The sequence below is a fragment of the Mauremys reevesii genome, linkage group 4, assembly GCF_016161935.1.
Source record: "Mauremys reevesii isolate NIE-2019 linkage group 4, ASM1616193v1, whole genome shotgun sequence".
Taxonomy (NCBI): Eukaryota; Metazoa; Chordata; order Testudines; family Geoemydidae; genus Mauremys; species Mauremys reevesii.
In genome coordinates this window covers 56968625-56984952 of record NC_052626.1, presented here as the reverse complement: position 1 = coordinate 56984952, position 16328 = coordinate 56968625, and the positions used below count along the sequence as shown (strand labels likewise).

General features: G+C 36.3%; 1 protein-coding gene across 1 annotated transcript in view; it reads right to left on the bottom strand.

The window, feature by feature from the left end:
• Positions 1–16328, bottom strand: part of RYR3 (ryanodine receptor 3) — a 637001-nt gene that overhangs the window by 319931 nt on the left and 300742 nt on the right. Inside the window, 8 exon segments of the mRNA XM_039536203.1 lie at positions 1182–1382; positions 1920–2721; positions 3888–4114; positions 5155–5241; positions 12093–12258; positions 12981–13141; positions 13619–13655; positions 14429–14613. Coding sequence (XP_039392137.1) covers positions 1182–1382; positions 1920–2721; positions 3888–4114; positions 5155–5241; positions 12093–12258; positions 12981–13141; positions 13619–13655; positions 14429–14613 — 1866 coding nt within the window.

Here is a 16328-nt window from a genome sequence, read left to right as displayed (position 1 = left end):
GCTGCGCAAGTAGGACTGAGTGGACTTGTAGGCTCTAAAGTTTATATTGTTTTGTTATGAAGTGCAGTTATGTAACAAAGAAAATCTAAATTTGTAAGTTGCACTTTCACGATAAAGAGATTGCACTACAGTACTTGTATGAGGTGATTGAAAAATATTACTTTTGTTTGTCATTTTTACAGTGCAAATATTTGTAATAAAAATAGTATAAAGTGAGCACTATACACTTGGTATTCTGTGTTGTAACTGATATAAATATATTTTAAAATGTAAAAAAAATCAAAAAATATTTAATAAATGTCAGCTGGTATTCTATTGTTGAACAGCACGATTAATTGCAATTCATTTTTAAATTGTGATTAATTTTTTTAAGTTAATCACATGATTTAACTGCAATTAATCAACAGCCCACATTATGATTCATATAAAGAGATTCTCAACAGTAAAGAAAACTTTTAGAGGAGACATTAGCCAATTGTCTTGAAAAAGTAAACAAACATTCCCAAAGCCCCACATAAGTAAAACAGAAAAAACAAACTATCAAAAAAGTATCTCAATAACAAACCTGATGCCTGCTACTTTTTGCATACATCTCTAATGCAGTACACACAAAAATTATGAAGCAAGTTACAGGTAAATTAATTGACTCTGGTGTTTCACAGGTTTCCAACAAATCAGAATATTTTTCTCTCTCTCCTTGAATTCTCCATCCCCACCCAAAAACTGAAGAACTACTTTTAAAAATGGAAAAGTCAGTTGGTTATAAGATAAGTCCATTTTCATGCATACCAATTGTACTTGCAAAGCAACAACTGGCAGGTTCACACAGCTACATTCAGGGGTCTAAGGTCAATATTTTCAAATGTATGTGTGAAAGTTAAGTTCTTAGATACAAATTTAGTCACTTCTATAAAAGTGGCCTGATTTTCAAAAATGTTGACTGCCTGTAGTTCCTCTTAACTTCACCACCTTTAAAAAATTAGGCAGACTAAGTATGGATATAGGATCCTAAATTCGGGAACTCAGGTTTGAAAATTTTGTCTTGTAACATCTTGTGGCAACCTAATAAACTATTTAATATGATGTTCCACCTCTCCTACAGTCAAAATTCTAGTTTAGGAATTAGACAATTCTACCTCTTCCTTTCCACACTTAAAAAACCCTCCTGTCCTTTATTTTACCTGTTCTTGAGGGGGAGAGCGAAACTCCTTTGTCTTCTTGGCAGTCAAAGCAGCAGACATGTTTAACGCTTGCATGAGTTCATTGTACCTATATTTCTGATTATATTGCAGCTTTGACACATAATTATCTGCAAATGATACAATAGCTTCCACCCTGTGTCGCAGCTCACAGTCACAGAAATAATTGAGTAGCTCACACATCTAACATGAAAAAAATAGAGAGTTAAATATCTTAATTGAGAATCTAAACCATAAACTCTAAAATGAAAGAACAACAATGGACACTGCACACTAATCTGAACGGCTCTTCTATTTGCCAGGCAATAAAAATGAGAATAATAAATTTATTTATTTTTTCCACTAACTCTGATTTTTAACAAGTAATAATAAATAATAAATATATACAGATATTGTATTATTATGATCTATAACAATATTTTGCATTTATACACTGCCTTTCATTGGATGCTGTCAAAGTGCTTTATAAATGTTTCTTCTCTCCCATAATGTGCATGTTAAGTACCTTGCATGTGACCATTAGACCCATTTTGCCTACAGAGAAGCAGAGATACAAATAGATTAAGTGATTTGCTCAAGGTCACATAAGTCAATGATGGAGCCAGGGCTAGAACCTGGGAGTTCTGAATTCCAGGTTACTGGCTGCAAACATTAGGCAACATACCCTATCCTTGTTTCATCAATATTACATTAGATATACGTTTACTTTAAAATGGTCACCTGGAGTTTAACAGATTCAGGTAATCTTGTCTGCAGTAAGCCTTTCATTGGCAGTTTAGTTTCCTTTAATGCCTCTTCCCCAGCTTCCACAGCTTTTTCTTCAATCTGTGTAACTTCCTCCTTCTCTGTTTTCTCTTCTGTTTCTTCCTTGTGGTCTCCAAACACATTGGGATCAATAAGGAGTAAAATCTGCTTCACATCATCATCACCAAAAACCCCCATTACAAGTAAAGTTCCTATAAGTTTAAGAACAGGAACAAACTGGAATTCAACTTTCCCTCCAACAGGGTCTCTGATATGAACACCACTATAGTGTACTGCCTCTGTCAGCATGCTTATGGCCTTGGTTTTGAGTATCTCAAGTGGTATCTCTGGACTGGGCTTCTGATGTTCTTCACTGGCCGAAATGAAACAAGGAGTAGAAAAATTAAAACCTGGTTTCAAACAAGTGCTAAGCCCAACTCCTGGTAACCCATGTCTCTTTGATTCATCAGGATACAATTCAATTTTTCTAGTTTCATCTGTAATTGGAATGATAAATTCATTGTTCATCATAAGCTTGGCTTCTTTGGCACGTTCCAAATGAATACTGATAAGTAGATCATAGAATCCGGCGCGTAAGAGTCCAGGTAAATACTGATTATCTATTGTGTAAAATAACTGAGATAGGTCCACATGGCTACAAAGTGCATAAGCAACTCTATTATTACCCAGTGCACAAACTGAGCTATAGAGTTTTAAAGTGTGGTAGTGGAATTGCAGCAAATCCTCTTGTTCACATAGCTCCAATATATCAACACACCTGTTATGGAATACAAAGAAACATGACAGTAAACATCATACATGAGCTTTATTTTATTAAATACATCCACAAACAGACTTTGGGGGGGGGGCGGGAAATAGGGATAATGGTATAATGAGTTAAAGGATAAGGTTTTGATCAGTTCTGCTTTAGACCACACATATTCACTTTAGTACCTAATAATCGCTATGTCCACATCACCTAACCAGCAAGTGACAATTTACTGGTCATAGTAACAATTAGAAGTCCCTAGTAAGGAGAGGACAGATACTGAAATAAAAGGGATATGGCAGGTACATTCTCTAGTATATGGAGAAGCTTCCAGAGCACCTGAGTACCCATTCAATATTAATTTTCAAAAGACAATATTTTACTTAAAGGTCCAAAACACTTCAGTAACATCATTATAAGATACAGTGGTTTTGGAGCCTTCCTGAAGAATACTGTAGTATTTTTTGATAAAGTACACTACGTTTAGCTCTTTTTCTCGAACCAAATTTCACTAAAATTGACCTACCATTTTTGCACAGGCTTCCTTCCATATCTTTTCACTTTTGTTGTTTGATATCTTTATAATGGGCTCAAGTTATGCATATTAGAATATCAAATAAAACAGCCAAAACTACATTATTGTAACTCTGAAGATAAAATTGAACATCCAATACAATTTAGAGGGAGTTTAGCTTTCTAAAATATTATTTCAATCGAGAATATGTAGTTTAATGACTGTAAAACTGAAGTAGAATATTAAAAACTTTTAAAACAACACAAAGAAGCAGAATTACAGCATTTGCATGTAATTTATATTTGTGTTTTGAACTGGGTGAAGATTCAATCCAAAGTATTTTAAAAGGTCTATCTTTATCTTTTAATGAAACAAAATCAGATATTCTCTTAATGGCTGTAAAGGATTTTCTTACCTACAGTAAAGTGATCAAATGGCATCAAAATGATTCAGCTTTTAATATCTATTTGAATCACATATATAATGGATGTTAGTTACAGTAAATGAGATCAGAAATTCTAAATGACTGTCAACGTAATTCAGACTACAGCCTGACTGTACTCCTAGGCATAGAGGACACTCCTCTGAAAGAGGGACCTCAGTCAGCTACCCCTACATATTTCCTTCACAAGAAAACCACTGTAGTTCTCTCCAAATGTACCTGTTCTCCTCTGGAATATGAAGTGCCATCATTTGCAGTGGCTCCAGACACTGCACTACCCACCCATGGCGTTCACTGATACGCTCAGTCTCTACCTTCAGAAAGCTGTTAGGCATTCTGCTCCAGAGAACAGGTGTAATTGTTTGCACATCAAGGCGTGGGGGGCACTGAGGAATGGGATTTCTCTCTTCACTTTTAAAGACTGCTGCTGATAAAGGCATGGTGTTCTGCAATAAATACATTGGAAAATTAAAAAGAAAATATTTTAAATTGTTTACCAACCTCTTATGGCACAAATATTACCATGTGTAATAGTTTAACATACACAAACACACACTCTTAAATATGTGGCTTCTGTATAACAGTAGTTAGCCTTTTGGACCACTGCTGCGCATTATACAGAAGATTTTAGGGAACAATCTGCAGTGACTCAGAGATCTCTTTCTTGGGTGGCTGCAGCTAATTTAGAATCCATTGTTGTATCTGTATAGTTGGGATTATTTTTTTCCAATATGCATTACTTTGCACTTATTAATGTTGAATTTCATCTGCCATTTTGTTGCCCAGTCACCCGTTTTTTTTTTGTTTTTTTTTAAATAATTCTAACTCCTGGTTTGGACTTAACTAGCTTGAATAATTTTGTATCATCTACAAACTTTGCCACTTCACTGTTCACCCCATTTTCCAGATCATTAATGAATATACAGAACAGCACAGATCCCAGTATAGATCCCTGGGGGACCCTGCTGTTCACCTCTTTCCACTGTGAAAACTGACCGATTATTCCAACCCTTTGTTTCCTGTCTTTTAGCTACTGATCCATGAGAGGACCTTCCCTCATTAACCCATGGCTATTTAGTTTCCTTAAGAACCTTTGGTGAGGGACCTCATTAAAGGCTTTCTAAAATCCAAGTACACTATACTCACTGGATCACCCTTATGCACATCCTCAAAGAATTTTAAGAGATTGTTGAGGCATGAGTTTCCTTTACAGAAGTCATGTTGACTCTTCCCCAACCAACCGTGTTTATATGTGTGTCTGAGAATTCTGTTCTTTACTATAGTTTCTACCAATTTGTCCCATACTGAAATTAGGCTCACTGGACTATTTTGATTATTATAATTTGCCCTTGTATAATAGCAAATTTACGTGTTTTGTAAAAGTAATTAAGTTTTAACAATACAAGGATCTCACTACCAGGCTTTTCTGTGAGAGTTACCAGGTTTAAAATAGCAACATTTATTGATAGAAAACAATTAACAATACCTTTAATTTACCAAGTTCAAAATGAAACAAATTTGTGCTCGTAGGTTGTATAAAAACTGCTGGAAATAATTTTGTGGTTGGTTCAACCTGAAAAAATAGATTTATCACAATTAAAAAGGCATCAAGAATCACTTACCAGTTTATGTCACTATATACACTATACTGCAACTTCTACATGTTTATTAAATAATTGTGCACAAGGGATACCGTTGCCCATCAGAGACCAAATTATAGTTTGCCCTATACTGTACTGTACAGTGTACCCCAATCCTTCAAACACTTATGCACATATTTAATGTTAAGCATGTGAGTGTCCCTCATCAAAGTCAAGGGGACCGTTCATGAATTTAAAGGTAAGCATGTAGGTAAAATGCTTGCAGGATCAAGGTATATATGCATTGTGTGTACTATAAAGTCATATGTAATGTCTCAGCTATTCTATGATAAACTGCAGCTCGAGCAGAAGAGGTTATTACAAACAAAAGAAATATCTATTAATATTCTCAATCTGGGAAGGAGCTTTGAAATCAAAATTAGGTAAAATTATTTGAATTTAGGCTTTTTTGTTAGAAAAAAGAGGAATTGGGGGTGAAATTCTGTGCAGGAGAGCTGGCTAAAATGGCTTTAACTCACCTCTCTGACCTCTCAATTCTAGACAGCTTTGTGGGCCAGAGTCACCCCCAATGTATTTTAGACTGCCCTGGAGGCCTATCTAAGTTAAGACCAACACTATGGGCAACAGCATTATCCAGTATCTTTGCAGCACTGTGTGCTGAGGCCCTGACCCCAACATGCCTCTCCCACCCCAGCACTTGCCCTATACCAAGACTTGTGATAGAATCCTTTGAAAGCAGCTTCTTGTGCCAGAGGAATCTTCCCCTGGCAAGATACGGGGATTTTAGAGCGCCCTTATGCCTACTCTGGCCCCTTTATGCTAGGTAAACTCTAATTTGATATGAACTAAATTTCAATGCCATCATTTTGTAAGGGGGAAGAAATGAGGGGAAATGTATCATTTAGCCAGGGTAATGTAAAGTTCTGTTTCATATTAGGATTATCTATAGTGAGTTAGCAATTTCTCATACAAATACCAAAGGCATAAAAGCTATTATAATTTTTGGAGAACTTGGAATTAACTATTTCCAATTAGATATAGCATTTGTGCCTAGCCCTGACTGGTCACAACATATCACACCTTAAAACTGTGACATCGTAATTTACAGAGAAACTTGTGTAGAAATTTTTTTATTACTTAAAAATTTTCTTTTCTTCCATCTCTATATTTAGATTCCTAGTACTTTACACACAGGAAAAAGTACCAATTTATTTTTAAGACCCCTCTAAAAATTTTCTCAAGTATTTTTCTGTAAAGTAAGTGGAAAAACACATGACCATGTGGAATGGGATATAGTTTTATGGTATTTCATTTGGTATGTCCTTCTAATTAATTCACTAATGAGTAAAAAAAACATTTATACCACATCACTGAATATTTCATATAATATGCATGTATACTACACATGGCATGTATGTGCAGTTAGTGTACTAGATACGCTGTGTATCATTGTAAAGTGCCACAAGCTAAAAAGTGTGGCAAACTGCTGAAAGCTGCAGAATTGTGCATTGCAAGTTCTGTAGGTCACTCAGACAATCAATTTTATTCTCAAGAAAAACCACAAGATGCCTTAAATGATCATGCTATCACAACCATAGACTGTAGGTATCCAACACTTCCTAAGCTAATGTATTTTAAGGGAAATATACTCTCAGCATTGGGCTAGATACAACATATATGCATTTTTAGCCCTTGAAAAAAAGCACAATGTGCAATGGTTATACAGCCTGTGATTTATGCAGTCTTTCCCTAAGAAGCAGGAAAACAAGGCATCATAGATTGGAAAGCAACATTTTAATACAACAAAATTGGAAAAATACTGAACATATCCTAGACATTCTTTTGGAAATTGACTAAAGATGGTAAAATTCTTTGCTACTTGCTAGTAGATTGGTTGACCAGATAGATAGATAAATACTTTCTCTTTCTTTCTCTGTTATAATGATTTACTTTTTATTTTCTAATCTTGTATGAAGGTCAGGACATTGTTACTAGCCTCAAATAAAATAAACTACTTTCATAAATCTATATTAAAGATCCCTTTTCTCTTCTCTATGATTTGATATTGGTATGACAATTAATTATAAATGCTTCTATTAAATATATATTATTTTTCATTTCCTCCTTACTATATAAAATATAGAAAAAGGTTTCTGAACTTTATGACAGTATATAATAAATAGGTCTAGAGCCACTCATTATTTTGGTCACTGGGCCTTTGTAAATGAAGATCCAGCATACAAATATTGGTCCTCTGCTCAACTTGAGAAAATAGAAAAATGGAAATGGTTACAACATTAGAATAACAATTATCTCATAGTCTTGTTCATCTGGTTGAAATATCAGAAACTTGTTCAGATGAGGTGACTGAAAAAATTCTCATTTATATTTTATGATTTTCATCCAGAAGTGTTTAAGAAAGAATGACAAAGGCCAAATACAGTTATTTTCATTATTATTTTGAAAATTAGAGTAAAGAATTAAACAATTTGAAATGCACAGTTTAAAAGTTATTGAGACATGATTCATGTGCAGATTTTTAACTCTTTATTGTCTAAGTATTTTCACCGAAAATAAACCTCTATAGGAAGGGCCACACACTGTTTTTTAGTAGACCAGTTTTTGTCACATTCATTAACAAAACAAACAAAAAAAATCTGAAAACCACTCAATATGTTCAAAAGTGTTTTCTAGGAAAAGAAGACTTGAAAAAAAGAGAGAAGTCCTTTCATGATATTCTGTTTTAAATTTAGTACAAAGACCCTGAGTTTTAATGGCTTGCATATAACAGAAGCATCGTTCTGAAAGCTGCCACATCAGGAATAATAACCCTAATGTTATCACCAGGGGCGGCTACAGGCCCCAGCACGTCAAGCGCGTGCTTGGGGCGGCATGCCACGGGGGGCGCTCTGCCGGTTGCCGGCAGGGCGGCAGGCGGCTCCGGTGGACCTCCCGCAGGCGTGCCTGTGGAGGGTCCGGTGGACCGGAGCCGCGGGACCTCCCACAGGCATGCTGGGGGCGGCAAAATGTCTAGAGCCGCCCCTGATAAGTTATCACATTTCCCCGGGAGTTCTTTGCAAAATTAAGAAAACACCTAAATGAACTATCCTTGCATCTAACAAACAAGGAATGCTACAAAAAATAACAGAGCTAATTGTTCTTATGAGAACAATAAATTCCACTTCTTTATTCAGCAGCTGTTACATTGATCTAAAACTGGCCATAAAAATCAGGGATCACACTGCAATAGTTTTCAAAGAAAGTGGCACACAGCATTTAATTTAAATATAGTTTAAAGAGTTCAGGATAATTTTACTTAACACACACTTTTTTTTGGTCTACTCAAGGGTGTGGTTTTTTGGGTTTGTTTTTCTATTTAAAAAAAAAAAAAACAGGTTGCCAAAACTGCTTGAGCTCCATTGCAACAGAAACTCTAGTGCACATGGGTCTCTGGCTCTGGCAACTACTCTCAGTACCTAACCATACTACAAGCAATTCTTATTGACAGAGTGCTGAAAATAGCTGTGACAGGTAGAAAACCACCTCTACACTATGGCTTAAAAATTGGTAAATCTGGTGGAGCCACTCGGTGTTAGAAACATTGATAATTTTTTTGGCAAACAAATAGGCTAGGCTATGGTGTAATAAATTAATTATTTTAATTTAATTTAATTAATAAATATAATTTTAATAATAAAATAATTGTTGTTCATGCCCCGTGAAGCACCGCAGATGGAGGGACAGGCCTTGGGGCCAAGTGTAACCTTTTGGGAATTGCTGGGTGGAGGGTGTGGAAAGAGGCAGATGGGCTGCCTCTGCTCTGGGAGATTCCCAGTGCAGTATATGCTGCTGCTACAGCAGCAACCAGGCCTTGGACTATTCAGAGTTTTTGGCACACTGTCAAAATTAAGCAATAACAATGAAAGCCAGAAATGATTTATGGTGGTTTTCAACACCTTATAACTCATCCAAATTTGAAAAAAATAATAATGGGACAAGAAAATGGCAGGGTTTTTTTCCTGCAAATTTCAAAGGCCTGCTGCAAACAATGGAAGTGTAAGGTTCTCAAAAAGGGATTACAAGAATTGTTTATAATAGAAAATAAAATATAGAGGTCAATACTAGCTCCCCTTATAAAAAAAGTTGTCTGCATACAGCTTTTGTCTTATGTAGGCTATGTTCACTAGAGGGCAACATTGTCAAGCACCATCCAGCAAGCTTTAGTGTTACACATACAAAGTAGCCTGTTCTAATACAGGGACAAATACAATTTTTTCAACTGATCTCATTCCTATCTAAAAAGCATCAAATTCTATGTGGGTACTTTCTAAGTGGAACATCTTTAATGTTATCCACCTATATCTCTTGAAATGTAGATATTGTTTCATATGGACCTAGTATAGACCTGGCCGTGCAAACTCTCCTCACTAGTTTCCCCTACATGTTTAGAACCATCTCCATTTCACACACCCTCAGTGTTGTTTATAGTAAATCATATGAAATGTACATAATGGAAAACAATGTGGAACTGTTCTCCTTAAATCAACCAAAATATTGTGTTACAGTTCCCAATAGCTGGAAAGAACTTGTTCAGTGCCTAGTCCCTTGGCCGACCACAAAGCATCCACCTCCATTTATTCAGCTTGCCCGTTAGCTATTTTGCTACTGGCAGGTTTTACAACTTATTAAAACCTGGAATACAAATTGGTATTGCATCAGTGTGAACACTCCAAAATAATAAAAGGGGGTAACAAAATACCCACAAAATAGAGAAACAGTTAGAAATGATGCTTCAGTCAAGCTACACTCCTCAGTCTATTGCATTTAGTGGCCCAGAAAAGCCTCTTACTCAACTTGTGCCTCTGATTCCTTTAATAGTTTAGTTTTTATTGTTTAATTTATCTTAATTCTTTTTAAGTGAAGGGGGAGGGCGTGTCCAGAAAAATGATAGACAAATTGGCAACACTGGAAAAAGCAGTGTTCTAAGTTATACAGAGAGCAGGTAAACAAAATGGGCAAGAGCACTGCAAGCTTCCAAACAAGCCTACCCCCCTCTAGGGATTGAGAAATAAACATTCAAGCCGATTCATTCACTGCCTTCTCTTCTAAGGCTATCAAAAAGAGGTGTGAGTTAGAAGCAATTTTGATGATGGATTTTATTATATATAGATACTTGTCCAAGCTGGAAGCAGAGTGAGACCCACCAGCTCTTTTCATATACGCATTCAAACAGCTACCAAATAGCAACAATTTTTGTTCACTGCCAGCCAGAGATAGATTCATATTAGTAGTTTATATCCTTTTTTCAGAAGGTTCTGTATGCTATTATCTGTATTGCTAGTGACAGCTTTTTTAGTATATTATGAAAATGACTTACTAACAGGGCCGGCTCCAGACACCAGCGCTCCAAGCGTGTGCTTGGGGCAGCATGCCGCGGGGGGCGCTCTGCTGGTTGCCGGAAGGATGGCAGGCGGCTCCGGTGGACCTCCCGCAGGCACCGACGAACGGCAGGACCGACGAGCGGCAGAACACTCCCCGCGGTGTGCCGCCGTGCTTGGGGCGGCGAAATTGCTAGAGCCGGCCCTGCTTACTAAATAAGGAATTACTTTTTTTTCAAGCAACTAATATAATTTGTAATAGTTCAGTCTGTTAGGCTCCTTTTGCAGAAGAAAGTGAAGTGGACTGCTGGTGCAATATTTCACTGAACATTGTTTTTATTGAAATAAACATCTAGATCTGAAACATGGCCATTTCAGTGATAGACTAAATGTTGGATAGCTTGTTTGGAGATCACGGTGCTTTCTAAAAGTCACAGCAGCCTGATACTGCAAAAGATCCTTGCATAGAAATTCTACTGAAGTCAACCAAGTAGTCCCAAATACAGAGTGGCAAAACCAGGTTTAGAGGAGGGACAATTAATCACCCAGTAATTTCTTGTCTAAAAATTTAGAAGAAGTGATTTGAATGTAAGCAAAATTATACTTTTTAAAGTTTTCACTTCAGCATTTACACTCCATATATAGGTTTGGAAAATAATAAGTCTTCAAAATACTAAAAAGAAAATAAATATTGTCATTATTTTTAAAGTTTAATAACATGGTTCTTTTTAATTTAAATATTTCCTTGCCATTCTACAAACTCAGATGTGACAGTATTGCGTTAGCTACTGCATAAATAAAAGCAAAAAATAAAACTGACCAGTCTAGTTTTACCATCTAAGCTGAAAAAAGGAGCAAAATATTTATGAAGTGAAATTTAAGAGTATACTTAACTAGAGACTGAACTAAACCCAGTCACCAGATCCCCATAGTCCACAGTTCTGGGGGACATACAAAACCTGAACCAAGATGAAAAGTTGTATAGGTCCCTATTCAAATATAGAGTCAAACCAGATACAAACTTTGAGGTTCCTGAACTCTGGATTTGATTTCTGAAGCCAAAGCCTACCTCCACTCTAAATCATTCCTGCTCCTTCTCTTGATATGTTACATATTAAAGAATGATTTTTAAATAAAATTTAATGAAATAAAAAGTATCAAACAAAATATTGGCATATTGGAGAGATGAAAAGTCCAATCAATATTTTTCTAATGTTAGTATCAGTACTATTTCCTCTGTTTAAAAGAATTATTGGAAACAGGAGAAATGTGGCATTACATGAGCAGATTCTTCATTTTATCAACACATTTAGAAAGATCATGATATCAGAAATATGTACTGTTGTCACAGGAAAGTTAGACGTCTGGCGAAGAAAGAAACAATCTTTATAATCTTTGTTAAAGCAGCTAACTTGATAGCAGCTTTTCAGAAAACTAGCTAATACCTGATAACAAGTGCCAAGGTCTTTTCCATTGGCTGTGAATGACAACATTCCAGTACTCAGGTCAACAAGGCATCCAATTTCTAAATCAACATTACTGCGACTTGATCTCTGGGAATTAGCAAATGTGTCTCCACCCCAAACCATGTAGCAGTTACTGCGCTTCACACTGAAAGAAAAATATCAAGAACAATGAAAACTAATAATTTGCTGGATTGTGACTGATTAAATATACAGGGTAAGATGTATATTAAACAATTTTTTTAACCTAATAACTAGAAATTCTGAGGGAGACGTCAGATTTTTTACTGTTTTGTTGTGATAATGAAGAAAGAGCATCTTAAAATATAAAGGAACTTTGTTTTACTGATCAGTGTTTGTACTGACCATTTCTCAAATGAACACAAACTTATACTGCAAAGCCATTTCTCACTTGTCCTGGTGGCTTTACTCACACCCATACCAATGAATCAATATTCACTTGGACATGGTTCAGATTGAAAAGGCCCTCGCTAGTGTTCTTTACAGATTTCAAAAGCATGAATGAATTTCTTACTTTTCTGAATGCCACTCAACTGTGACATGACTGATTTGGAAAGCATGAGTTCACCTGTATAGGTATAACAATGAACAGAGGAGAGCTGGGCAAACTGTTAGTTGAAACAGAATGCCCCCCTCTCGGATTTTAACAGCACCACGTAAAATTTGTTAATTAACAAATATATGATTTAGTGACTAGTTCCACCTAATACTTAGAATTTAAATGAGCATTAGAACACAGTCCATTACTACTTTATTATCCACAAAGATGAATGAAACCAAAGTAAAATTCCATTCCAACAATAGGTAATTAAAAACATTTCTTTAATAAGTGGTATGCAAGTCCCCTACCTTTCATGAACCCTGCCTCTTTCATCACCTAAAGTAACTGTCACTGTGCTATTTTTGTTTAGGTCGAAATTTTCACGGTAGAAGTGGTAGTCAGGTGTTACCCAGCCAACCCAGACAGAAGATGGGTCTTGACCAGCAAATATTCGCACTGAGTAATAGTACTGAAAAGAGAAAAAGTAGTGTCTCAGTGACAGAAAACTGAATTGTATTATGAAGACAAGAATAAGAAATATTCTTAACAAATACAGGAAGAGACCATCACATATACATTGAGAATTTAAAAAAAAAAAAAAAAAAGCACAGCTACATTGCCTATGGTTTTTAAAAGTATGTTTCTGTAAAGCAGCTAAAATAAGCTCTGAAACATGAGAAAATGGTCTGCCCCATACAGAAATACTACAGTTAGTAAAACAGTAGTAGTACTACAATAAAGAAGAAATAATCCACAATAAAGACAGGGTTTAGATATATATTTAGAAACAGAAACATAAACATAGGCACCAAATTTTAAAAATTTGGCCAATGTGGATATACACAAATAAAATCACAGGGATTTTCAACAGACCCTTTTAAAATGAGCATATTACCAGGCACCAAATATTAAGTAATGAAAAGCATAACTGAGCATATTTACTCACTGTTGTAGTGTGAAGAGCAGTTTCTTGGTTCTGTTTTCTGAAGGAAAAAAGCAGCATTGTAGTAATTTGGTAGTTTAAAGCATTAAGTGACAATGTATTTTTTTTTGAATACTTGAAATAAATTGCTCATATGGATTAGTTTCTGTTTGTTGGACACAGACTACAATACTTTCAATGTCAATGGAATGCAACAAGCCTTTCTAGAAAAGATCAAGGAAGGAAGGTGATGCATATATGTTCATTCCCATTGACATGAGGAAGAACTGTAGAGAGAGATATTTACAACAGCCAACCAAAGATAAATGGTCTTTTTCCTTCCCTGAGCATATTTATTGCTGCATTTGCAGTACACATGAACTAAGAGGAGGAGTGGAAATATGAAATGGGATGGGGATTATATAATATAAATTCAAGATTAGAGGGTAAGTAAAAGATTCTGGCCTGGCTTTCAGAGGTGCTGAATCCCTGCAAATCCTGCTGATCTCACTGGGATTTTTGAGTGCTCAGCACGTCTCAAAATCAAGCCAATAAATAACTAGAGCCCTCTTGCTATGTTTCTTGGGTAGATTCTTGTTTAGATACCTAGTGCTCTGCAGCAAATTTTTGTTTTAAGGTTATTTAAACCTTCACATTTAAAATATGGTGCTTTTTTAATAAATAAAGAACATCAGAAACATAAATCCTATAAAATTTGTGTGTGTGGGAGAAAAATGAATGGGAAGTACTATATGTAAAAAACAGAATAATGGAGAATTGTTTTTTAAATTTTGACTTGAAATCTACCACAAGATGATTACATATAAATCTAACCTTTTTTGGAAAGCATCAGCGGATGCACTTGCCACACCAGTGCCATAGTTAAAGGATGAATGGAACTCAATGGGCATGCTCAAGCGGCAATATATCATGTCTGCATTGCTGTTCTGTGTGCCAAATGTCTTGTGGGTCACTTTTAAGCAAGGTGAGCTGTCAAGGGTTCCATCGATTCTTGTTATCTAAAAATCATAAAAAATAATATCAAATTCATTTATAAAACTGAGAAGCACATTATGGAAATTTTGTATTAATTAATGCTGAATTCAACTGACGAAGAATTAACTTATAATGAACAGGTTGCTGTTTAAACTGTTTCATCCTCACATGACAAAGTCAAGTCAAATGTCCAGTAGAGAAAAATCCAAGAAAGACAATTATTATTTGTATTGTTAATCTCTTACACTCATAATTCAAAAGGTTTTTTAGATTCTCCTTTAATTTTAATATAGCATCCCAATGACTTCTATCTTGGTGTATGGCCAGGGTGACAGAACAGGCCCTCAACATAAAAAGGCAGGTAAAAAAGGAAAAGTTAGAAAATATAAATTTGGATTCCAAAATAGTTCTAAATAATCCACAGCTGGCATGCTTTGAGTACCTAAATGACTGTAGTGCACCAGTATGAATGAGTAATGCATACATAAAGAACAATAATGAACATCCACATGGGGTGACAACACTACCATAAATGAAGTGGGAGACAGACAAGGAGATCATCTGGTATTAGCCAACATGGACTTGGTTAAGGCAATCCTAGGATGCATCAGGTGAGATATTTCCAATAGCAATAGAGAAGTGTTACCACCATTATACATGGCAGTAGTGCAATTCTCATCTCCCATGTTTAAGAAAGATGAGTTCAAACTGAAACAGGTGCAGAGAAGAGCTAGTAGGATTATCAGAGGACTGGAGATCCTCATAGACTTTAAGGTCAGAAGGGACCATTATGATCATCTAGTCTGACCTCCTGCACAATGTAGGCCACAGAATCTCACCCATCCACTTCTATAACAAACCCCTAGCCTATGTCTGAGTTATTGAAGTCCCCAAATTGAGGTTTGAAGACGTCAAGCTGCAGAGAATCCTCTCAAAAGTGTGACCCCCCCATGCTGCAGAGGAAGGAAAAAACCTCCAGGGCCTCTCCAATCTGCCTGGAGGAAAATTTTTTCTTCCCCCAAATATGGCGATCAGTTAAACCCTGAGCATGTGGGCAAGACTCACCAGCCAGCACCCAGGAAAGAATTCTCTGTAGTAACTCAGATCCCAACCCATCTAACATCCCATCACAGACCACTTATGAAAGGAGATTTAAGGATCTTAGTTTGCTCAGATTAACAAAACAAAGGATGAAGGGAGATATGATTGCTCTCTACAAATACATCAGAGAGATAAACACAGGGAGGAGGGGTATAATTTAAGTTAAGGGCCAATGTTGGCACAAGAACAAATGGACATAAATTAGCTATCAAGCTATCAATATCAAGTTTAGGCTTGAAATTAGATGAAGGTCTCTAACGATCGGAGAGCAAAATTCTGGAATTGCCTTCCAAGGAGAGTGGGGGTGGGGGGGGTGGCCAAAAAATGTAACTTGTTTTGAGCTTGATAATTCACGTAGGGGATGGTATGATGAGATTGCCTACAATAGTGATCAACGGCTTGATGTCTAGTTGGCAGCCGATATCAAGCAGAGTGCCCCAGGGGTCGGTTCTGGGGCCGGTTTTGTTCAACATCTTAATTAATTATCTGGATGATGGGATTAATTGCACCCTCAGCAAATTCGCAGATGACACTAAGCTGGGGGGAGAGGTAGATATACTGGAGGGTAGGGATAGGGTCCAGAGCGACCCAGACAAATTGAAGGATTGGGCCAAAAGAAATCTGATGAGGTTCAACA